Source organism: Vitis vinifera, chromosome 19 (genome assembly GCF_030704535.1).
Source record: "Vitis vinifera cultivar Pinot Noir 40024 chromosome 19, ASM3070453v1".
NCBI lineage: Eukaryota > Viridiplantae > Streptophyta > Magnoliopsida > Vitales > Vitaceae > Vitis > Vitis vinifera.
Window position 1 is genome coordinate 6,660,113 of NC_081823.1, and position 26,178 is coordinate 6,686,290.

Consider the following 26,178-nt stretch of genomic DNA (forward strand, 5'->3'; position numbering starts at 1 on the left):
TGTCATTCTAACTTAGATAAGACTACCCACGGTCAGAACAATAATGCAAGAATTAGAAGCCAATGAAGGAAGTCTTGAAATGCATTTAGACTAGGTGGATGAAGAGCGTGAGGCCACAACTGTTTAACTAGCCTCATACCAACAAAGAACAATGTCTTCGTACAACAAGAGAGCGCGCCCACGATTGTTCCATCTAGGAGACTTGGTTTTAAGACAAGTCTTTGAGAACACAACCAAAATAGCAGCCAATAAGCTTCAGCCCAATTGGGAAGGACCATATGTTGTACTCAAGGCGGGAAAAACAGGGATGTACCAAATACATAGGCAAACAATAGTATAAATAATATTGGAAGACCAATTCCTTAAACATCGTGTTAATTTATAATATTCAAAAAGGGCTAGAAAGTCAATGTCTTTACAATGAAAGACCTAAACAACCAAAAAAAAAAAAAAAAAGCAGTAGTCTCAGGTAGTGTCTTGATCGTCATGGCCGGTTACTGCGGATTTGTCTCCCATTGTTGAGTCGTCTCCTTGCCCGGCTTTCTCTCCCAAATCGACTTCATTCTCTTCATCCGATGGAATACTAAGGATATCATCAATAATGTCATGTTTCTTCATATAACAACAATAGTCATAGAAAAATATGGCATTGACTTGTTGTTGGTAAGCCACCTCCAACTCTTTCTTTTCCTTAGCAAAGCCAGCCACAGTCTACTTAAGCTCCAACTTCAGCCTCGTCTTGGGCCATGTATGCCTTGATTTTTTCGACTGTTTTCAACTGTTCGAAAAGATGAGAGCATTATCTCATTAGATGCAGACCTCGACTACAGTCTGTCGCAAAAATTCAAGAAGAATAAGTAAGGAATAATGATGTATATAGTACAAACATCACATATAAAAGGTATCGTACCACTTCCGCCTTTTGCATGGTCGTGTAGTTCTTCAAGTGCATGATCGCTTCGATGGTCTCGTTTGTGGTCCCATGTGGGACACAAGCCATGAAGTTCTGCTGGGGGTCAGCGATCACATCCACTAGAATCCTCTCAAGCATCGGAAAGAGTTTATTCATGTGAGAAGAAGGCTCTATATTGATGAACGTGGGGAAACGCTCCAAAAGAATGTCCAGTTCTTCCCGGCTATGCACGTTAGCATGAGCAGTCGGCGGAGTTTGTGCCCTAGGCATGGATTCATCGCCTGATATGGTGACTGTTTTCCCTAGCTCATGAAATGGAATACTTTCCACATCTTGTGTCTTGGGAACTGGCGAAGACGATGGAATTGGTGTCGAAGGAGGTACGACAACAAGCTTAGAGGATGAGCCTTTTTTGCCGCTTGTCTTTTGTTTTTTGTTGACTACGTAACTTTGATGGCCTCATTAAACATTTTTTGTTATCGTTTGCGGAAATTGGCTCGCAGATTATTGACCATCTCTTCTTCTTCTTCTTATACCTCTTCAATAATAGGTGACACGATCGGCTTGACAATATCGTGCTATTTGGTCCCATTCGCTTCGAATGTCTCGTCCGGCTCGGTTACGACTTCCTAAGCTTAAGGATGGATGACAATCTTTTTCTTTGTCGATCGGGGGGTAGGGCTTGAAGCTGGCCGAGAAGTTGAACTAGGGGCTTGGTGCAAAGTCCCTTCCTGACGCTTCTTCTTCCAAACATCTAAACGGGTTTGCCATCTCAACGTCAGTAAGATGAGCTACCTCATAGAAAGACAAGTCCTTCAACACGAAATGCTCGTCTGACACAAGAGTTAATGGTGCTAGTCGTACGAAGAGAAGGATCATGAACGACTTATCTTGAGCAAAAATGACCCTCAAATTTTTCTCTATAAGCAGCAACTATGATTTCGTTCAGCCTGGTCAATTTCAAATAGTTTTTTGAGACAGGCGAATGATGATTTCTCCACCCACTCGACCAAGTGACCTTGCCTATTTTTATCTGAACGGATAGAACACCTATTAGTGGAATTCACAAGAAAATAAGGATGAAAAGTACACAAGTCATGAAAACATTCAATACTTGGGATCTCCAAGGATCCCATGGGCTTAAATAGCTTGTTTGGACCCTCAATTGATCCACTTTATGGGCCGGACACTAATATGTGTCCTTTGCCCCAACTCTTGCTAGAGTATGGTAGTCCGATTATGAACTGCAAGGATGAAATGTAAGTTGACAAACTAAAGCGCTCTTTAGGGCTCATCTTGATGGTGTAGACGAACAACACTTCCAGCAAAGACAAGTTCAACTGATACAAGGTGTCTAAGACATTGCATCCCATTGGAATCTGGATGGCATTGGGATAAATGAAAACAAATGGAGTCTAGGAAAAATGTAGGAATTGTTTCACTAAGGACGAGATTAGTAGTCAGAGTCCCGCTGCAAATTGTTTTTTGGTGAAATAAACCATATTGTGAGGAAGCCCGTTTGTAGACTAGGCATCTCAGTTTGATAGCTGGATGAAAATCGAGTTTGGGATGTAGCAACAGACACAAAATTCCTGCTCGGACAACTCGTCGATTAGACGTCCCGTCAGGAAAAGGCTAGACTGAGACAACTTAGCCTTGTCGCGTTGAATTCTACCACTCGTGGATGCAACCCCACTTCTATCCATATTTTCAAATGGAACAAAGGCCGAATGAACACTTGTATGGCAGAATCACCAGCTAGTTAGCACGGGGATGCCCTAGAAAGACGTCTAACTAAAAACTATTCTTATCACACGAGAAATGATTCATCTCCTACCCTAAATGGCCTATCACAAGACTTGTTGAGCAAGTCATGACCAAACTGCATCACGACCTCAAGCAATACAGGGCTTGAGCCCAAGAATGCTATAGGACTCGATAGAATACTAATGGAAAGCAAAAACAAACTCCAATGTCACAACCAAACTAACACAAGACCAAATTTCGACAAAGATTTATGGGAAGCATAAGCGGAAACGGTGGTTGGAATGCATTCAATGGTGGAAAAAAAGTCACAAAAATAATGATCGAAGAAGAATTATGTACCTAGTAGGCTGTGTTATGGTGAAAACAGAGTTGCATCATCGAGAGGAATAGACAAAGAGAACCAAAGTAATAGTGGCAAAGAAATTAGTCATCTGCCTAAAAGCAACCAACCTATATAGGGTATGGTTGCAAAGATCGAGGCATTTGAAGGGGTACAATGCCTGACACAATGCCTTGATTGACGTGACCCCACGATGAGTGAGCATAGGAGACATGGATCTTGGCGCCATGTTTTCAAATTCTACAAAGGTCGCAACTCTTGCAACTGGCCGTTTGATTCCTATTTGGGCCCAACTACAAGACTTGGGGGGCATTGTGGGACTCTCTCTGTAAGATCGTCCCGAAGTCATTCACTCTCTTGCGGCCATCTGGGAGTGCAAGTTGTTTGGAAGATCATTTTCAACTGTATAGCCCAACGACCCTGAGGCCAAGTGACTAATCCGTCCCAAAGTGGGCTAGACAAAAAAATCTTACACGAATACAACAAGATTGGCGCCCAATTGTCCTTCACGCATTTACTCACCCATTAATGCATAGATTGCGAGCTAGGCACGCTCCATATTAAATGTAGCCGTTACTAGAAAACATTCCATTATTAGTGGCTCATCAAGGCAAGACAACCATTATGCATCGATAGTCAATACCAAAATATTGCGTAATCAAGCGCAGTTAAGGTGCTATGAAGATAACTGGAAAGACGTTACATTGGAATAAGTATAAATAACCATGCAGACTTCACAAATGGTGTGCACTTTTTTTTTTCTAACAAATTCCCTTACTTGCTTAAGTCGTTTATTGACTTTAGCATCAGAGGGACACGCCCGAACAAACTTTTCGAACTACCTTTTATGTAGATAATGCAATCATCTACATCTCGAGCGAACTAGACGAAAACTGTTAATCAGGTAATTCATCTGACTCTTGAGAGTTAGACAAGACAATTTATTCGGATCGTGTAACAATAGACATGTGTCTTTTTATTTAATATTTTGCATCTATAGACATGACAATGAGGTACCCACTCAATATCAATCAAAAGACAAGACAATCTATTCGAATCGTGAAACAATAGACTTGTGTCTTTTTATTTAATATTTTGCATCTATAGACATGAAAAATGAGGTACCCACTCAATATCAATCAAATTAGAAAATTAAGATGGTTTGATTTTGACAGAGCTCTGTTGGGTTTTCGAGAAATGGGAACCATGAAATTTTATTTGATTTAATCAATAATATTTGTGGATTTTAATAATTGGACTCATCTTAGTATTTATTTTCTCCAAAATCCATGACTCTTTTTACCCTCTTTCCCTCACTCCAAAAAAAACTTCTCAGGCGCCGGATTCTCTTCCACAACAAAACAAAGCCATCACCATCACCAACGTGGCCCCAAAAGTGCTTTTCAAAAACAAAAAACAAAAATCAGTACATAATTTTTGGACACACTGAAATAAGTCTAAAACAGCCAGACCCACATGTGCCTGCCCTCCCACATTCACAAAAAAAAAAAAAAAAAAAGGAAAAAAAGGAAAAAAAAAAAAAAGGCCTAAACATTGATAAAACTAGAAATTGGTTCCACTTTCTCTTCATCGAAGTACTCCAATTCCTTGAGTGCCAGCCTTCTCATTTCCTCTATTACTTCTCTGTTCTTCTCTACTTCCTCTAATTTTGACATTTTCTGTATTGTTCCAGCATAGAACCCATATTTTCTTAATTTTTCTATCTCCTTCTCCTTCCCACCACCTAGTATTGCTCCACAGGCTGCTCCGCACGCGTGCAACTCAGTTCCCTTTTTATCGGTCACGATTCGGGTCGACCCGGCCTTCCCGACGCTGGGGCTGGATTCGTCGCATTGGGCTTGGATGTACTGCCCGTTCACGACCCCTTGCGAGCCGATGGTACGTGTGAGTTCGATGATGACTTGGAGGATCCGATCCGAATGCTCGTCATCGTCATCCAGGTTGTTGGATTTTGCTAGTAATTCCAACCCGAATGGGATCATGCCGTCGCCCGTGAGAAGCTCAATGTTTGGGCCGAACGTGGGGCCGGGTCTGGGCGGGGAATTGGCCCTGGGCTGATCCGTTAATGGGATGTGCTCGTGGAAGTACGAGGCCGCGTGCATGAGGTGGAGCGCGGACGCGGCGGCGATGGCAAGCTCCCGCCGGCCGCCAACGAGCTCGCAGGCGGCGATGCAGAGCGCCGGCGCCGTGGTCTCCGGGGCCGCGAAAGTGAGGTGGTGCATGGGCTTGAAGACGGAGAACGGTTCCCGGATGGCAATAACCCGTCTGAGATGGGCGTCGATGTCGTCGTTAATGGAGGTCCAGTATGAGCTCTTCTGAGCCATGGTGACCCTGATGGGGCCACCCGATGGACGGCGATGATTGGATCTGTGGAGCGTGGAGATGAAGTTCTGACCATTGATATGGGTAAAAGCAGTAGCCATGGAGGATGGAGAGAGGGAAAGGTGGGTGAGAGTGAGCTCTCAGGGTAGTTATAAGAATAGGCCCAGGGATGTCACGTGCCACCAAGGAGCAAATCTTTAGGATCCTGATTTGATTAGGATAAAATAGCACCATGATTTAACGTTATTCACGTTTCTTTTTATTTTATTTATTGGGGACTTTAATATTCAATTTGGACATTATTACTTATTATGAATCTATGAATTTAGGATCGAAGAATTTGGCAGTGATGGAGGCGCCGGCCGCCGGCCACTCGAGTTACAAATTGAAATAACTGTAGACGCCCCGGTTACAACAACCTAATCATTGCAAATGTTAAAAACGTTTGTACTCCAATGACTTTCTCATCCCACGTTCGCTTACATCCTTAAATCATTACATTTTATACATTATTTTTTTAAGCGATAATTATATTTTCAACCATCCAAAAATTAAGATTTGTTTTATATAAATTTATCATTTAAATCCAAAATAACGAGTCATCAAATTATTATTTTTATAATGAATATATATATATAGAAAAATTTGAAATTTAATTTAAATTATTTTATCAAAAATAATTTATAAAAGTTTTATGCATTTAAAATAATAAAATAAATCTTTCATAATTACTAATGGTATTGCATTATTTCTTTCAACTCATGATCTTTATCTTTATTGACTTAATTTCCTTATGTCATGTTTGGTTGATTGTTATAGCATGAGACAAAAATAAGAGAAAAAATATTATTATATTTTCGTGTTTAGTTATTGATGAGATATAATAAGTTATTATGTTACTTATTTTAATTGGGTTCAATTAAATATAGGATAGGATAAATAGCAGGTTATATTATCCATCATTTTTTTTAATCTTTTTATATATATATCCCATATATCATAAATTTATTTATTTTTTTATCAATTTTTTTATTTTTTATATTAATTATTTTACAAAATAATTTTTTATTATAAAATATTAATATATGTTTAATTAATATATATATATATATATATATATATGTGTGTGTGTGTATTTGTGTGTAATGATGCATATTTTTAGGGTTATAATGATTATACTTTTTCTATATTGCTTGCATTTATATTTTTTGTATCAATTTTTTGATACAGTGGATTTTCTTCTCTAGGAATTTTCACCTATATGTTCTTAATTTGTTTTTTTTTAATTGCTTATTCTTGTTATTGTGTAACAAAAACAATATCATAAAAAGATTTTGTGGGAAAAAAATTAAAAAAAAATTGGAAGAATTAGCATGAAAATGATTTTATCTTATCACTTGCAAATATCTCTAACATTTCTTCTTACGAGTAGTAGGAATTCCCACTTTAGAAGGAAAACAAAATAATAAAACTGAAAAAAAAAACTTCTAATTTTTTTATTTAAAATTATAAATTCCTAAATTGAGAAACCAAATCTTATTTTTTAAAAAATGCACTTTTTGGATCAAAAATATTTTTTATCAAATTTTTTATACCCATTTCACACCAAAACATTTTTAAAAAGTTGCAAAGATGTAAAATATTATAATTATAATTTTAAAAATGGGGATTATTATTATTTTTCATGATAGAAACTAATTCATCTTTTTAAACCAAATATTTCAAGAAAAAAAAAGAAAAATTAAAATTATTAAGTTCTTTTATCTTGTTCTTCCTTTTTCTTTCTCTTTATATACTTTGAAAATTAAAGATAGGTTGAGGTTCCATTTAGGTCATAAAGCAAAGAAAAGGAAGAAAAATGAATGGAAAGATAAAATCAAGAAAAATTAAAACAAATTCTAAACTCAATAAGAAAAAAAAAATTATTATATTTTATCTTTCTAATGTTTCCAAATATAAAAAAATGATATATTATCTTTGAAAATACTAAGGTATCCACTTAGTACCTATCAAATTTCTATATTAAATTTTTATAGTGAAATTTAGTAAACAAACAAAGCTAAAGTATAAATTAAAATTGAGATTAGGATACAAAATAACGAGATTCGAAAAATATTCAGTGAAAAAGACTTATTCGTTCAAACCTTATGTTTGACTTTTGTTAATTTTTAAAAAGCCAAAGAAAAGTTAGGTAAGATGTGAAATTATTAGGTACCATCCATGACAAAAATATGTATAAAATGACTTATTGAAATAAATTGATCAATCCAAATCAATGGTGTGTATCACATTGATGAGATAATGGGGGTATAAGTCGTTATTTAAATTTACAATCATTTTTGTATTTTGTTACATGTCTTTATCACTTCCCCCATCCTACCTACCCGCTTTACCAATAGGCAATTACCACCCATTTCCCTTTATTTTAACAATAAAAATGGGACTCCAAGAACAAGATGACAAGCCACTGGTCAATTGTTGGACCATGAAATCATAACAAGTCACAATAATTAAAAATAACACACGTTTTTTTTTTATAGAATTTAATACACTTTATCCCTTTTAACCTATCTCATGTTTTGCATATTACCTCTTTAGGTTTAAAATCGAACAAGTTTCACCCTAAAGTTCTTAAATTGCAACATTCTACCTTTTTCGTTAGACGGTGTTAGTTTAAGTAAATGAAAATGTCATGTGTTATACACGTTTGTAAATTCCTAAACCCAAAAAATCGTTTCTCCCTCAGTCTTTGTTTTCGTTTAAGTTTGTAATATATTACAACCCTAATCCTGTTTGGCTGTTGTGAAAGTGTAAAAACAATACGAATCAAAGTTCTTAAATTGTAATATCCACTGACCTCATTATAATTAGTCAACATAGTTGAGTAGATATTTCAATTTCCTTTTAGAAACCAGATGAAAGAAAACCCATAACAACCTAAAATTCCAATTTTTTTTTTCTTTTCCATCACTTTCTTTGCAACCAAACAGCAACATATACAATCAAACTACCCAAATTCCACACTTCACTAAACATTTCACACACAAAAACAATTTCATCCGAATGGGTACCCTTCAAAATCAACCCATAAACCAAAAAAAAAAAAAAACACACACACACACACACACACACAAAAAAAACCAAAAAAAAAAAAAAAACATAAAAGTCATTCCAATAATCACACTAGAAAATGCCCATTTGCAGACCCCCAAAATTCAAAAATCCAAGCCCCATTAGCTCCTTATTCAAATGTGGAAGCATATAATGCCTAAGAAAAGAATGTATGATTAGGATTTGAAGATTGGAGTAAAAAGGAGGAGGTGATGGTAAGAATATAAAGACAAAATGTTGAAACTACTAACCACCTGTAAAAAGGGGAAAATATTGAAAATTCTAAATAGGGCTAGGGTTGCAATTTGTTGTAGACAAAAACGAAGATGACATTCGAGGAAGAGAGAGTTATTTGGGTTTGAGAATTTACAAATCTACCCTTCATTGGTCAGTCACGTGTACAACACGTGAGATTTCGATTCACTTAAATTAACATCGTCCAACAAAAAAGGTAGAGTGCTGCAATTTAAGAAGTTTGGGGTGCAATATGTTCGATTTTAAACCTAAAAGGGCAATGTGTAAAACATGAGATAGGTTAAGGGGGTAAAGTGTATTAAACTTTTTTTTTTTTTACTAACATTCACAATATAAAAAAATTAAAAAATTTTAATAGCATATCTTCCATTTATGGAGTTTTTTTTTTTTTTTAATTTTTAATTTTTCTTAGTAAAAATTATCTCTATATGTGACGTTTATAAGATAAAATAGAATGATACGTCATCACCAATATAAATAATCAAAATTTCAAGAGGTTTAAATAAACCCACAACAAAATAGTTGTCATGCAATTACTTAAAAGCTATAAGGTGAATTTAAATCAATTTATAAGTTATAACACTTTTAAGGGTATTTGATAAAACTTAATATTTATTATTTAATGACTTAAGTTGACTTTTAGTTAAATTATACTTAAATTATTGATTTAAAATTTATTACTTAATTCTTATTTTAAGTGTTAAGGTTGTTTGATAAAATTAACTTCAAGTTTATTCCAAATCATCAAATTGACATATTTATCCTCATAAATTAAAATTAGGGCAAAAGGGTCATGCAATTACTTAAAAGCTATAAGGTGAAAATATAAATCAATTTATAAGTTCTAACACTCTTAGGGTATTTGGTAAAACTTAATACTTACTTAATGACTTAAGTTGACTTTTAGTTAAATTATACTTAAATTATTGATTTAAAATTTATTACGTAATGCTTACTTTAAGTGTTAAAGGTTGTTTGATAAAATTAATTTCAATTTTATTCTAAATCATCAAATTGACATATTTATCCTCATAAATTAAAATTAGGGTAAAGGGGGTCAAGCAATAATGGAGGTCGTGGAATAACGAAAAAGATCATAAAAATAACTAGGACAAATTTTGGTAAAAAAGTAAAATGAAGATGTTGACTTAAAAATAAGTTAATTATTTTTACTTACTATTTAATGTTATTTTTCACTTTAAGTTATGTTATTAAGTTATTTTACCAAACATACTTAATTTATTTAATGACTTAAATTAAGTTATTAAGTTGATTTACTAAACACTCAGTTCACGATTTTTATTCTTAGGTTTATGAATGAAACCCATATCCCTTTAGGTGTTGAGGTGTCTATTAGGTACACGTGTGGTGCTATATCATTGACGTGAAGACGAGTATGTGTATTGTAGAGTAAGATTTAGGATAATATCCATTAAGTAATTCTATATATATATATATATATATGTATGTAAGTATGCATGTATGTATATATTAATAGTGGATTATCCTCTACGATTTTTAGATCCCATGTTTTGTTTTGTTTTTACTTCCACAATATTTTTGAAAAACTTTGTTGACGATTTTCTACATAAATTGTTGTTTCCTTATGTAATTGAATTTCTTTATATCATCTCTTATTCTTAATGAGAAATTTATAAAATTAAAAACTAGGCTATACCATCCACTTTTGAGAATTGAAATAAAAGCTAAGTGATGATATGGATGCTAATGAGAAATAGTTAGGTCAAATCAACAACAATATATAAATTGCCCTATTGAAACTTTTCTAAATAAATTGATCAATCCAAATGCCTTCAACTTGAATGGCATGTATTACGTTGATTCCTAGGGAGTACAAGTTGCCAATTATCTTCTTTTTTTAGAAAAAGGGGGGGGGGATCACACATGTGAAACACCCATATATAATTATAAATAAGTTATCAAGGGGGCACAAAAGCATCCTAAAAGAAACTGCCAAAGGTGCTTATTATAGTTCTAGAGGGGATAAATAGTACTCCAATTTCATAAATAGTTTGTGCTCAATTGATATTAACAAAATAATTATAGTTTGTTGTATAATACTTATAGTTTAATAGTTATTTAAAAAATAACTTGTTTATGCTCAACACAATTCATAAATAATTCTTTATATCGATAGATGTTGTATCATCAATCATCTTAAAAATTAAAATCCAAAGATTCCAAAAGAGCATATAAGTTATGAAAGTTCTTGGCCCTTATGAAGCCTTGCTGTCTATGAAATTATTCAGTGAAGGTTAAAAGAAAATAACATTGCTTCACTATCTTTGTTTGTGACAAAAATAGTTTTTTCATATCATACTAACCATCTTATGTACAACAAATGATAGAAATTTTTTATTAGCATTTGATATAACACTTTAAAATAACACAAAATATAAGAAGAAAATATATACTTTGATTCACAATGTTCAACTTCAAAATGGTTTGAAAATCTTTGAGTAACACCCTTAATCTTCATTCTCTTATTCTTTTTTTTATGAATTATTTAGTGATAGGTAAGGAAAATGTATTTGAATGAATGCGAGTGGGGAGAGAGGGATCAAGAACCTCTTCTTTGTATAAGTGCTTTACGGTTCTAATTAATGAATCATTAATTAGGTACTTTGAACTTTTCTATGAATTCAATAAGTGTTGTGTTTCTCAAAATAAAGATAATTTAATATCATCAAAATACATGCATGAAAAATGATGCATTAAGGCTTTTAAGAAAAGAGAACTTCACGTGGTTACTAAGACCACTTTCGATTCCAACATTTTCTCATTTCGCCTATAATGATGACTTAAGGACATTTTTTTTTGTTCTAAATTCATTAAGTGGTCACCCATGATCACAATTACTTTAAATTTGAAATTAGTATAGGTTGGCTACTATTGTAGATCATGACCGTCCTATATTATTATCTCAATTGATTCTAGACAACATCATAATATTAACAATTTTTTATCAAACAAATATTAATGAAGAATTTTGTTTAAAATAATTTTGTTAAGAGTTGTTTTTAAGAATAGTTTTTTATTTTTAAGAAAAAAAAACATTTAGTTGTCCATTATTTTGATAATTTGTTTTTGAGAATTGTTCAAAAAAGGAGTGTTTTTAGAGAACAACTTGAAGTTGTTTTCTCTTGATTTCAACATTGATAAAAGAAATAAATAAAAAGAAGTACTGCATAGTACAAATGCCCTAGCTTAGGATGTCTTGGTTATATCTCCATCTTCAATGATTCCAATTGGCTCTTTCTTTGATGTTTGCTCCTCATGGCTCCAAAAACTTTAACGTCTCATTTTTCTTTACTTTAACTCCATGATTTTTGTTTGGTTTAGACACATGACTTGGAAGCTAAGAGAACTATAGGCAATAGTTAAAGAATAGGAAGCTTTATTATTCAAAGGATGCTTACAAGGTTTTTGAAAGCTCATTTGCTTGGTTAGCATGTGAAATGAGTGGTGCCTTAGCCAAATGAAGTTTTCACCTATTTTTATAGGTACCAGTAGAACTCTCTGAAACCCACAAAGATTCTCTACTATCCTAGAATTCTCTAGAAGACCCTATACAAAGACTATTTACAAGATATGTCTGGAAGTCTCTAAAACATCCTATAGACTTCCCTTGTTTTCCACCATTGTGTAAAGATACATGGACATCTCTAGGTTACTTTAGAACCTTCCACACTCCTTTATTAGTGCAAATGATCCTAAGGTTCCGGAAACTTCCTACTCACCTATAAGCCTAAGGGAGGGTCATTTGAGCAGGTCATGACATAATACTCTAAAAATGTAGATTGGTTGACCAGACTTCCAATAGTCACAAATTGAGTTTTATATTCTATTGAAAACATGAACAATCTAGAGGGTTATCTACCAACTAAACTAGATTGACTAATAGTCTCCTTAAGGATTGAAATCTCCTCTTCAAAATGCTTTCAGTATGAATCATAAAACTAAGGTTCAAGTCTAGGTTCAATTTTTATCTCTAATGCTTACACACATACAAAATTTTACCTTTGAAAGCTTAATTGGAGGTTTTAAAACTTGGCCTACACATCTACAACCTAAGCCAAAATATGTAGTTTGTTGAGGTTTTCAACCTTGTTTAAAGACTTAATTGTAAGTTACCTAAGGTCATGAAAATGCCAATCTTGTTTATACAAGGCTCTAATATATAGGAGGTCGGTCATGTGAGATGATGAAATATCAATATTTTAAGAAGGGAGTAGAGTAGAGTGAGAGATACAAGAAATGGGTTAGAGAGAGTGAGAATGAAATTAAGGAGAGCACTAAAGAGAGTGGGGAAGTTTTTAATTTTGTTTTATTTTGTGGGAAATAGAGTCTTTTCAAAGTGGTCTAAAATAGTAACTTGCATATTAATGCATCAAAAGCTTTTGGAGATGACAAATGTCACAAAAACACAATGGTTCCCCTTCTCTTTTATTTTTTAGATGAGTTGAATGCATCTTAATCTTGTTTCGATAAATCTTAATCTTGTTTTGGTGAACCTCCAACTTTAACCACCAAACCAAGATCCCTAAACTAGTTTCGAAGTTTTTGATGGTGGAGAGACCAGTTTCATCAACAAGATACACCATGTTCATTTTAGAGCCCTGAGCCTTGCTCCTAACTAGGTAGACATATATTAGCATTAGGGTGCCATATCAAGAGTAATACGTTTGAGGGGACTTATAAGATCATTTGGCTATAAGTATTCCGAAGGAAACATCCTTCCTAAAATAGGGGTGAAAAAATCAACCCTCTTAGGTGTGTATAGTGTTACCTTCACCAAAAAGTATAGTAAAAGTGACCCTTTTGACATTCAGTATAAGCAGACATTCACATTCCATGAACATCCGAATAACCCATAAATATACTTGAAGATAGGAGTCTAAGTCCAAATGACAACATTATGGCATAGGAGTTATGTAAGAAAATATAGATTTTCCCATGTATTGAAGTTCAAGGGGGAGATGTGCTACATTTCATGACAGTGGAGAGTGGTCTTGAGCATGTACTGCTACATACAAAGATATATGGCATTCTCTAATAAGTTGTATCATGGTGGGGCTCACATGAAGTATATTAGAACGTGGTTTGCTTTGATTAGCCCACTTGGATTTTACAAAATAGGACATCAATAATGCTTATAGGCCCTATTATCTCTACATGTCGAATCTAATTGGATTGTTGTAGATTTTGCTATCTAAACTCATATTTCGTTTAGATATATTTTGTCTTCACTAACTTAGATCATTAGAGAGACTTGGTACAATGTAAAGATTGGTAATAAAAATAATGACAAATGAATTTGTGAACTTAGTTTATAACATGCTAGTATGTAAGGTTGATCAAAAGGGCTATTTATGCTAGACCATAGTCTTGGTGAACCATATGCATAAACCTCTTTGATTTATATAGCATCAAATTGGAGTTCTTAGTGACTCATATTGATGAACCTCTTTGATTTATATAGCATTAGACGTAGGGCTGCAACATGGGTGAGTTGAGCTCAACCCAAATTTAACCCGACCTAAAAAAATGTGAGCTTGGTTGGGGTTGAGATATTTTAATTAAGTCTAAGATTGATTTGGGCTTAGGTTGAGATTTCACTAATCCCAACTCAACTCGAGACCTCATTTTACTTATATTTTATGTTAATATAACCATATTTTTTTAATGGTATATAATAGTATTTTTGTTAAAAATGATATTGTAAAAAATTCAATATAATATTTTGATAATTTTTACCAATAGTAGGTCTACATCATCAGAACTTTTATTTGCATACAACACATATATTTAAAGTATAAAATAGATGAAATATTAACTGAAACCAAAAAAAAAAAAGGATCAACATTTGTACTAATTATAAACTAATAGCAATCCTTAGTTCTATTATATCAATTTTTTGTTACATTAAATCATGATTACACAAATTAAATGAAACAAAAAAATATCATACTTATATTTATTTTTAATAAAAACAATTTTAAAATATATTTCTCAAACATAAAAATAAAATTCTTTTACTTCTTTTATTATTAAATATAAATATAAAAATTATTTTATTATATATATATATATATATATATATATATATATATATATATATATTTACTTTAAACATAAAAAATTTCTTGCTTTAAAAACTTGATTTTTTTTCAACCTCAAATTCAAGGAAAATATGAAATATAGAAACCATCCAAAACAAGATCTTGATTGGACTCATTGAAATGGATAATTATAGTATTTATTTGTGACTTATACGTCTTGTATTGATTTAGATTTAGCTTCAAATTCAAAGAAAATAAAATATGGAAACCATCCAAAATAAGATCTAAATCAGACTTATTCAAATGGACAATTATATTCCATGTTGTAAACATACATTTGTGACTCATGCGTGTTATTTTGATTTGATTTTAGCTTCAAATTCAAAGAAAATGAAATAAAAAAACCTTCTAAAACACAACCTATATTGAATTAATTCAATTCGACACTTATATTTCATGTTTCTAACCTGTGTTGTGATTCATACATGTTATGTTTAAATAATAATTTATAGTTATTATAATTATGTTATTTTTTAATTATATATTATATAAATCACATAATTTTATATTTTTATTAATATTTTTTTAATCTTTTGTCATAATTATTAGTGGGTATGAACGTTCTTCGTTATTCTAAATATCTCAATCAAACTTTTTCTAATCTCTACCCTTTTTCTTTATTAATATATAATCGATTTATTATCTTTAAAACTATGTTTGGTTCTCGGAAAATATAAGGAAAAGAAAATATAGAGGAAAAATGGAAGGAAAGAAAAAATGAAAGAAAATAAAAAATAAATTCAAAGTTTATAAATTATTTTTATATGTTTCTTCAAACTCATTTCACTTTATTTCCTCAAATATATAAAGATTAAATAATTTTAAAATATATAAATTTCTAACTAATTTTAATTATATTTAATTTTCTTTAAAAAAATTTATAGCGAAACAAAACATGAAAAAATTATTATTATTTTTTTTTGTATTTTTTTCTTTTCTCGATACTTTCTGAAACCAAACATAACCTAATGATTGACATTTAGATCTTATTTCTAACACAACATACTTTACCAATGTGCTTTGCCCCTCCAATTTCCATTTCTTAACAATACAATGTGCTTATTCATCACTAATGCTATGAGATTTAACCAAATCAAAATGAGCAAGATTTTAGATACCCAATTCACAATCTTCCCCATCCTAGGAGAGGGCTTTGAAGTAGCTTCATTATTGCATTAGAAAAGTGAACATGTGAAGGCAGATATGATTATGAACTAATAGTCAAAGTGGCAGAGTGAGCACATGTGCATCCAATGGGATTGATTTCTCATGCAAGTTTCTGCCAAACTCATACTTGTGGCTCACACTCTCTTCCAAAGAATGAGGGACAACTATGGCTCTATGAGAGTAGGGCCCCTACCCCATCCTTTCAAAATGATGAGAAGGGAGTTGGCCCAGTTGGCCCAGTTGGGCATGGTCTAATCACATTGGCCCCACCCACTTATTCCACATCTTCAATGCATGTGCCCTAAAAAAAAAAAGTAGGGTTAGAATGATTTATCTATTTATTGTGGTAATCCAACTTGTCCCACTAAAATTAATTTTAATTAGTAGAGGCCAAACATGTAGAAATTCAATTTGGGTTTGTGTGAGAGAAGGGTTGTGTACCGTCCACTCTTCCCATGGTGGGATCCAATTTATTTTCTATTCTTATTTTCTTGATTGATTAAAGATGTGTTTGGTTGTTGATGTTCCCTTGTATTTTTCTACTTGTCTTTATTTTTACTTTTCGTTTTTATATTGCATGGGTCTCATCGATTCATTGAAAGAAATATCTACTCCCTTCCTTCCACATACCAAATTTGAAAATTTTTATTATATTTTATTTTATGAAATGAAAATAATATCACCATTAAATCTAAAACTTTTGCTTGCTTTCTAAGCTTTTGTTAGAGGATTACAAAGACTATTAGAAAAGCTTGATTGACTCGCAATACCATGGTTTTAAGATTTCAGACATATTTATATGATTAAAAAGAATCCATCGTAGATGATTTTTTTATTTTTTTATTTTCTAATGTGAGCTATTAAATGAGTTTTTTTTTATAAAAAAAAAACATAAATCTACATTTTTTTTCGAAAAAAATTTGGTTTAATGTTAATACACTTCTTATTTTTATTTAAAAATATGTATAATTTCCATACAAAAGTACAAATTCTAATTTAAAAAGCATTTATTTATCTTTTGTCCTCTAAAATTGTTTTAGCAAAAAAAATTAAATATAATACCTTTTTTTAAAATAATTTTTAAAAATGATATAGTTTCAATAAAATGTGATATTCCTTTTTTTGGTTAAATAGAAAAAAAAAATGTTTGACTAAAATGATGATATCAATCAGTATGATTAAAATAAACTTGTTATCTAAGTAGAATTAATTTGGTATAATTAAAGTAAATTTGTTATCAGTAGGTTTAATTTGGTTATATTGATAGATATCAACATGTTATTTTTTTATATTTTATTTTATATGAAAGTTATTATTATTTTTTTATATTAAAATAAAAAATAGGAAGCGTATCCACCACTCTCTACGCAATCTTGTCTAATATACTCATCTCACATTTTCAATGAAGTTTAATGATAATTTTTTTGAAAATCATATTCGATTGAATCCTACAATGATGACCATCCAAAACAAATTTCTTGCATGGGCCTTTGTGTGTTGTAAATCTTCCAACAACCAATGCACCTAAATTGAAGTTGGCTTTTGACCTAATATTTTATGTGAATCATGTTCCTTGCACGTGACCCATTGAGAATTGGCTTGTGTTTGAAATGATTGAACACCTTTGAAAAGACGAGAGGAAAAAAAAAAAAAATCCCATATACAAAATGTTAAGATGTTTGATTACCAAATTACTTAAAACACCTCTCAATTGTGATTTCAATTATTAAATTTGCTATTTTCATTTAAATGTGGCTTGGGACTTGGACAAAAGGACAATAAATACATAATATGTTAGTTTGAAAAAAGTTTAGAACATGTTTGGTAATTATTTTTTAAAAATAGTTTTAAAATTTTTAAATATATTTTAAAAATAATTTATATATATCTAATCATTCTACATGTTTATATAATTATTTTTTAAAATAATTCTTAAAAAATAAATGAAAATAACTAAAAATATGTCTTCTAAAAATATTATGTTTTTTTGGTTTTTTATTCTAAAGAATAGAAAATTGTTCTCGAAAACCAGCTGCAAAAGAAACCCTTAATTACCAAATATAATTATAGTTAATTTTGGTTGAGGTCAAAACACATGAATTAGTTCAATTTTAAAAATATGTCAAATGCAATTAATTTGGAAAAAGAAATATCATCTAAAGTCTTTTATTTGCATTAATTTAATCACTTTATAGTTCAATTCCATTTATGAATTAGGCATCTCTTGAAAAAAAAGGAGATTATATTTTTCAATATCAAAAAATAAAATTATTTTTAAAGTATAATTTTTTGATATAAAGCAAAAGTGGTCGTGTTTTGCTTATGTGCTTAAGTTATTAGATAGATATTCATATGAGTAGTAAGGTTTGATATAATTTGTCGATACAACATCAACTTCACACGGTTTTTGTTGATCTGAGTAAAGTATAAATGAGTTTAAGTCAAATTCGTATCCACTTACATAACTTATTTAATAATTAAATAATTTTTGGGTCAATACATATAACACGAATTTGATTTGAATTTTAAATTTATTTTTAAATAAATAGGTCATAAACATATTTAACTGAAATGTTAAATATATAGATATATATAATACCTAATTTATTCCGACTATTAAATATGAAGACTTAATTATTAAATGAGTTTATAATTAGGTGCTAAGTTTATATTTTTAACATAATTATTATTTATGTAGTTGAATTATAATACTTAAATTTTGATACCACAAGAACACGATCCATCAACATTAATTACCACCCCTAATATTTCGGTAAAAAAATAATATAATCTCAATTTCAAAATTTCAACTAAATAAGGTGATTTGGTTATATTATTTAGAAATAATTTTTAGAATTGTTTTCTATGGACATGGATTTGCCATGTAATTTTCATAAAAGAAGGAAAAATAAAAAAAAATTATTTATTGCTACAGACGAAAACTGAAGAAGGGCATTGATGTCCACCCAAAAGCTAGTACAACGTCATTAAATACTGAAGGTTATCGAGGGCACTTCAGTAATTTAAAACTCTGAGCTTGCTCAATTCTACGCGCTGCACCTGCCGCTTGCGAGGGAGACTTTTAGAGAGATAAAGTGAGAGAGTTTAAGAGGGAGGAGAGAATCATAGAGAGGATTATAATCAAAAGGTGACCCAAAAAAGGTTGGCCTTTTATTTTTTTCCTCTGTTCTGATCTCTCTTTCTCTCTCCCTCTCCTCTGCAAGCCAATTGGGTTGGTGTGGAGCTTTGTACCTCACGGTGCTCTGGATCTGTTTCTGTGTTTTCTGACTGAGTTAGTTGACTCTGGAATCCAACTGGGTTTTGCTTGAATTCAGCTGTTGGTTGGTGGAAAAAGAGAATAAGTGCACAATGTCTTGGAAGAGCAGAGGAATAGAGCCAAGTTCAAAGAGCGTTGTGTCCAGGAAATGGACTCTTCTGTTCTGTATTGGTTGTTTTTGTGCTGGGATGCTCTTCTCTGACAGGTGTTTTTCTTATCCAAGATTTGTCTTCGAATGAAATTTCAGTTTTCAGCTGTTCTTTGTTGCATTTTGTTTTGGACTGATATGCCAATGTGTGTAATTTGATGAATTGGGTGGGTGTTGTTTTGTCAATCTTGTGGTTCTGTAGTCTGAATTTATTGAAGTTCTTTATCGTTTATGGGTTTTCTGAAATGGGTATTGATGATTCTTCCGAATCATGTGCCCAATTGATATCTGGACACCAGTTTTTAGGGAATTTTATTGCTGTGATGATGGTACAGAGTGACTCCAATTTCGTCATGTTAACGCTTTGGTTATGGCAGTCGGTGCAATTTATGTAGTTGAAAAAGATTGGGACGGATCTGACTTTCATGTTAGGGATTCAAATCTAAGTGATTGCCGATGTAGTGCTTGAATTTGGATGTTACAGTTTCTGACAAGGTTGGATCCAAGTTGAAAGCAGCTCAATTATTGATATATCATTTTAAATTTTTTTATATTTTAGCCTTTGTAATTTGATTATTGGGATTAAGTTTTGATTGGTTGTACAACTTCCTGATTCTTGTATGTTTTTCCTCTTGATCAACGTCCTTCATTGTTGTTTGTTTGCCTGCACTTTATCTTTATTATGCTTTTTGTTTGTATCTTAGTAAGATGTGACAAATATAAGAGTTATATGTTAAGACATTTAATTCTTTGTATAAGACATGTTATATTAATCACAACATGTTGGTAATAGAATGTGGACAATGCCTGAAGCTAAGGGTATATCAAGGACAACAAGGACTGAAGATGAAGAGCTGAAGTTGGTTTCAGAAGGTTGTGCGCCAACTACTGTGAGTATCAGTGTCCAAGTTCCTGGGACATTTTATGGGGATATCACTGATAATGACATAATAGGCAAATATATGATATTTTAGGTATAATGATGCTTTGTTGTTACTTATTTAATTTTTGTGCTCTTGCTTTTGATTTCAGAAGGATGTAAAGCATAAATCCAAGGACATTCTAGGGGAAGTTTCAAGGACTCATTATGCTATACAGTAAGCTATTACTAGAGCTTGTTGTGTTTGGAGCTCACTAGAGTTTAATGGAATGCGAACACATGACTGTAATTATAAATGCAGAACGCTGGATAAAACAATTTCAAATTTGGAGATGGAATTAGCAGCTGCAAGAGCTGCACAGGAGTCTATACTTAATGGATCTCCCATAACAGAAGATTTACCAATTACTAAATCGAGTGGGAGAAGAAAATATTTAATGGTTATTGGCATCAATACTGCTTTTAGTAGTAGAAAGCGGAGAGATTCAGTTCGCGCTACTTGGATGCCACAAGGTTCTGAATTGATCCTATACTCTTTCCACTATTTTTTTTTTTTTTCCCTGTTTGTGAAACTAATTTATGACAATCTTTTTCTTTATGAAAATTAGGTGATAAAAGAAAGAAGCTTGAGGAAGAGAAGGGCATCATAGTTCGCTTTGTAATAGGTCACAGGTGGGTAGTTAATTTGAATAAAATATTCTCCCTTTTTGTCATTTTGTAGGATAGTTAATTTGAATTCAAATATTTTCTCTTTTTGTCATTTTATATTTGTTTCTTTTACGATTTGATGGAATTTGTAGCCTTTGCCTTAAAAGGATTACAGAAATTCTCATTTATCTTATCACTGTCATCTTGGTTATGCCATTGATGCAGTCCAGACATTAATGGTAGAATACTTCTTCAGTGATATGTTTGTAAAATAAGGAGTTTGTTGGCAAAAAGAAGTTGAGAAAGTTACTAATGAATATTCTGATCAGAAAAAGAAAAAGCTACTAATGAGTATTAATTATTAATTTAGGGGCCTACTACCCCAAGTGGTGCTTCATCTTTTATGGCTACTGAATATAGTAACTTGTTTGCCTTCAAGTGTACGTGATAGAAGGGATGATACTCATCATGTTAGAAACCCATTTAGGAACTTTTCTCCTTTACCTTTGATGGCATTATCAAAATCTCCTTTGAACATGCCTTTTAGGTGGACATCTAAATGTCTTTTCCCCGTTATGGATGCTGAAAGAAAATAAATTTTTTTTCCTCCTTAGATCTTTGTTTCACATCTTTATCTATTGTATTATATATAAAAACTTCTGAATGCGTTTCAGTTAATTCAGAACTGATATGTGATGGAAACATCTATGACCTCATTTTTGTGCTTATGAAGTCAATGCGCTAATAATTGGGCATATCTGTGTGTTCAGCTGAAACCCATTGGTTGTATGTGTCGTCTTGCCTCAGAGCTTGCCATTTCAAATTTTCAATAATCCTAAGGAGTCATATTGGCTATTGAAAAGCACAGTCTGTCTTATCTTATAACCTTAGAATCCCTAGTCAGTTGACACAAAAAGTCGGCTTGGCTACCTAAGAGAGCTAAGAATTTTTATTTGTTTTTTTAAAATTGTTGTATGCATCATTGAAAACTTTTCCAAACTGGACGATCACTTTCATACAACATGCAGAGTTAATGTGGATGTGTTTAAATTTTATAATCTATAGAATAAACTAAACATGGCTGGCTGTGTATGTTGAGGTATGATCTTAGGGGTCTGATGGCTTTTTTAGTATTTCTGGCAGTATGAAATGAAAGTGTAATCACAAGGTGACCTTTAGGCATGGTATGGCAGATGTTTTACTTGAGATTTTGAATTACAATTACCTTAAAAAAGAGTTGATAAGTGATCCTCTAACAAATTCAGAGATGCTTAGTATTGTTTTGAATACTACCACTGTATCACTATAGGCTGGTTCATTGTGTGAGAGTTCTCAATTTCAAAAACAAGCTTACTTGTTCTGTAAGCCGCAAAGAATCTAGTATAAGAAAGAAGCGAAAGTTTATAAGGGATATATGGAAGGTGAGCTGAAAAGTCTCAACTCTAGTTGTTACATCTAATAATATAAATGGCTGCATCCTCTATTAAAATCCAGTTATATGCTATGCTGTCAATTCCCATTTCCATATGATAGTGCTTTCCCATTTCCATATGCAGTTAAAACAATAAGCTGCATGCACTTTTGAAAACCTAGAAAATTCCTTAATAGAACAAACCTGAAAAGAAAAAACACTGACATTTCAATACTAAATTAATTTTGTGGATGCTTCCCAACCCTGGCAAATATGATAGTGCTTTCCTTGAAAAAATTCCAAAATTTGGTTCGGAGGAACATTTTCACATTTTGCATCTCATGTCATTCCAAGCTTTCAAACACGAACAGCATGAAAAATAAGGAGTAAGTTGGCATGATACCACGACACCTGAATTTAAAGATTTTCTTTCTTGTATTAGTGATTAACTGAAAGTTGTCTGAAACCAAATGGAGTAAGAGTGATGGAGAACAGAGATAATCTGTTTTCTTGGAGGTGCTCTTACATGTCATATGTTGCATGGGAATCACCCATGTGGCAATCTAACAGCTTACTCAGCTTTGGATGGAGCAAGAAACAAGAAACTTCTAACCACAAATTGCTGGTTATACACACACCTGAATAAACATTTTCCTGTACTTCTAGCAAAATATTATCATTCCTCCTGGTTTTGAAACTCTTCCTCTCTCTCTCTCTCTCTCTCTCTCTCTCTCTATTCTATTTTTATTTTTATTTTTGTAGTTTGATTGGGTATCAAAGACAATTTATTAAGTTGCACAGACACTAAAATTATCCATCTTCTGTTGTCTACATCTGTACTGTCTTATTATATTGTTTGCAAGTTATGATGATTACAGCGGAATATAATCTTCACATTTATTGTTTCTGATTCTCTATTCTGTATAAAGTGCTACATCAGGGGGCATTCTTGATAGAGCTATTGAAGCAGAGGACAGAAGGCATGGTGACTTTTTAAGGCTGGTAGTGCTTTTGTATTTGTTCCTCTTCGTCTGTTTCTCTTAATACTCTAGTATACACAACACACATCCTTACATGGATTCTGTGTCTCCTTCACTTTGTTGATCTGAAGAGTGACTGACCTGCTTTTATACTACAATGAGAGCAGGAACATGTAGAGGGGTACCTTGAATTATCAGCAAAGACGAAGGCATACTTCGCCACTGCTGTTGCTATGTGGGATGCAGATTTCTATGTCAAAGTAGATGATGATGTCCATGTAAATATAGGTAAAGATGCAGTTATTGACTAATCTTCCCCCTTGCTTGTTGCGTATATAGCATCATTTTAAATTATTTTCTCAGTATTTTCTTCCATTTTTTAGTAGTAAGACTCTGAGTAGGAGAGGATCGGCATTCAAATTTTGTAACCTAAAATTGTTTTTATGAACTTGGCATTGGTAAAAAGGAAGTCTAAACATTTATATAAAGATGTCTCTCTGATGATTGATATGGGATGTGAACACTGTAGTTATGCTTGAAATTATGTTCTCATAGTTTAGAAATGGCCTTATGTAAATCATTTTTCTTAAGCTACTATTTTAATCATAATTCTGTATAGAAAGTTTCTAAAGCCTTGCTGTCATATTGGGTTTGATCTAATTCTTGGTGATTCTTACTCTTGAAAGTATCATATGTGGCCATGTAGAAATGAATGCTATTGCTTCCTTTATCCTTTTCATATGGGGTTCATCTTTTACATTGCTGCAGCAACACTGGGAGCAACTTTAGCGAGGCACCGTTCAAAACCTAGGATTTACATTGGATGCATGAAATCTGGACCTGTTCTAGCTCAAAAGTAAGACACATTCTTATAATTCTTCATCTTTCAGATAGATTTCAAGAGATTCTAAAATGTTTCTGTTTCTCCCTTATGAACAGGGGAGTCAGATACCATGAACCTGAATACTGGAAATTTGGTGAGGAGGGTAACAAGTATTTCCGTCATGCTACTGGGCAGCTATATGCTATTTCAAAAGATTTGGCTACTTATATATCAATTAACCAGTAAGTTTCCAAATGCCGTTTTTAGAAAAAGTGACTAATTATCATGCCAAAATTTTCTGCCCTGACTTGGTGCTCTCATAATGGTTATCTAGGCATGTGCTTCACAAGTATGCTAATGAGGATGTTTCATTGGGATCTTGGTTTATTGGTTTGGACGCAGAGCATATTGATGACCGGCGACTGTGTTGCGGTACCCCACCAGGTAATGTTATAACAGACTAGTTTATAGTCTCTGTAGAGCTATGAATCCTGGTTTTAGCCCCTCTTTAGTTGTTGTGGTGTTGGTTAAAATTACCAATCAGTCACAATCATAGTGTCATATCACATTAATGGAGCTGTTCTGCTCTCTAAAAAGGTAGAACATGTAATCACTAAGGTTTCCCTTCACTATCTATGAAGTAAGAGCAGCAGATTATCTATCATGATGTGGTTCACTATGATTGGAAGAGGATTGACAATTTGCAATGAATTTTACACAAGAAAACCCTAGGATAATGTAGTTATGCTGGTAATCAAGATGGAAAGCATCGATGATCTGATACACTTTGTTCCGAAAGTTTAATCAGATGTTGCCATATTGGAACACAGGCAGAACTGAACTCATAGAATTGATAGTTAGGTTCATATGGTCAAGTTAATCTCTTGCCCAGTGAATCCCTTGTGGGATCATGCTACCAGGGATCACAACTCCTCTACTGATAGTCCTATTAATGATTTTTCTGGTGATACCTGGCATAGGCTTCTCTGTCATCAAGAGAGCCAAAGATCAACCTTTACTCAAGAATCAAACTTTAATCATGGGATTCCACCCTGGTTCCCCAGATCAAATTTCAGACATTTTCAAGACCAAAAGTTAATTTTCCTTGATGATTGGGCTCATGTATTCCTATGAGTAATAACCTAAGATCTTGTGGAGTCATTACATATCAAATTATAACTTGGATTGATTGTGTTTTAGGTGCTTGTACCAGGTGTATGGTACAGTCACAATCATGTTATTTTCTTAGCAAATAAATGAAACAAAATAGAGAGAAAAAATAATAATTAAGTAGGGAAAAAAGGTGATGCTTTGGTAGGAGGGAGTATCATCTGCCAATGACATTGTTCAACTAAAAATTTTGGGATGCCAATTTTTACCGCAGATTGTGAGTGGAAAGCTCAGGCAGGCAACATCTGTGTTGCTTCATTTGACTGGAGCTGCAGCGGGATTTGCAGATCTTCTGAGAGGATCAGGGAGGTCCACCGGCGGTGCGGGGAAGGTGAGAATGCTGTGTGGAGTGCAGTCTTCTGACAAACGATAACTCTTCCAACCTCAGGAGGAGGCAAGTAGATGGCATGAGTCTGCTTTATGAATCTGGATATAGAGAAATGTATGTAATATAAAAAATATAGAGACGAAGTTCGGTGGGAGAGAACGGAGTGTTGAGGGGAAGGGTCTTATTTCTGGGATTCTGCTCCATTTTAGCAGAGGAGGAAGACCCTTAAAGGAATCCAAAAGAGATGCAAGTGACTATGACCAGCCATTCTTTAAACGCTTTGGGGGACCATGCTGTAAAGTCTACCATGGCATGGCTACCGAAAACTCCATAATGAGTGCCTATATTTGGGCAAGCATTTGCTGCCTTATGCTCCATAAATTAGTGAATTTTGTATTGAATTGACGGTTTCTATCTCCTTTTCATGATTTCTGGTAAGATGATGATGAAGATTCCATCTTTTGATGATCTCTT

The 26,178-nt window shown here is 32.8% G+C and overlaps 2 protein-coding genes across 2 annotated transcripts; one reads left to right on the forward strand and one right to left on the reverse strand.

Annotated features, from left to right (window-relative positions):
* Positions 1-4,405: 4,405 nt before the first annotated feature.
* Positions 4,406-5,548, reverse strand: LOC100257234 (heterodimeric geranylgeranyl pyrophosphate synthase small subunit, chloroplastic). Its single transcript, XM_002277987.4, has one exon. The coding sequence runs from the start codon at positions 5,462-5,464 to the stop codon at positions 4,568-4,570; it is 897 nt and encodes a 298-aa protein (XP_002278023.1). The 5' UTR covers positions 5,465-5,548; the 3' UTR covers positions 4,406-4,567.
* Positions 5,549-19,064: 13,516 nt separating this feature from the next.
* LOC100264061 (probable beta-1,3-galactosyltransferase 2) lies at positions 19,065-26,172 on the forward strand. The gene is made up of 11 exons (XM_002279778.5): positions 19,065-19,521; positions 20,258-20,354; positions 20,497-20,561; positions 20,646-20,857; positions 20,953-21,016; positions 23,333-23,405; positions 23,551-23,671; positions 24,152-24,239; positions 24,323-24,448; positions 24,541-24,650; positions 25,591-26,172. The coding sequence occupies exons 1-11, from the start codon at positions 19,409-19,411 to the stop codon at positions 25,737-25,739; spliced, it is 1,218 nt and encodes a 405-aa protein (XP_002279814.2). The 5' UTR covers positions 19,065-19,408; the 3' UTR covers positions 25,740-26,172.
* The last annotated feature ends 6 nt before the right edge of the window (positions 26,173-26,178 follow it).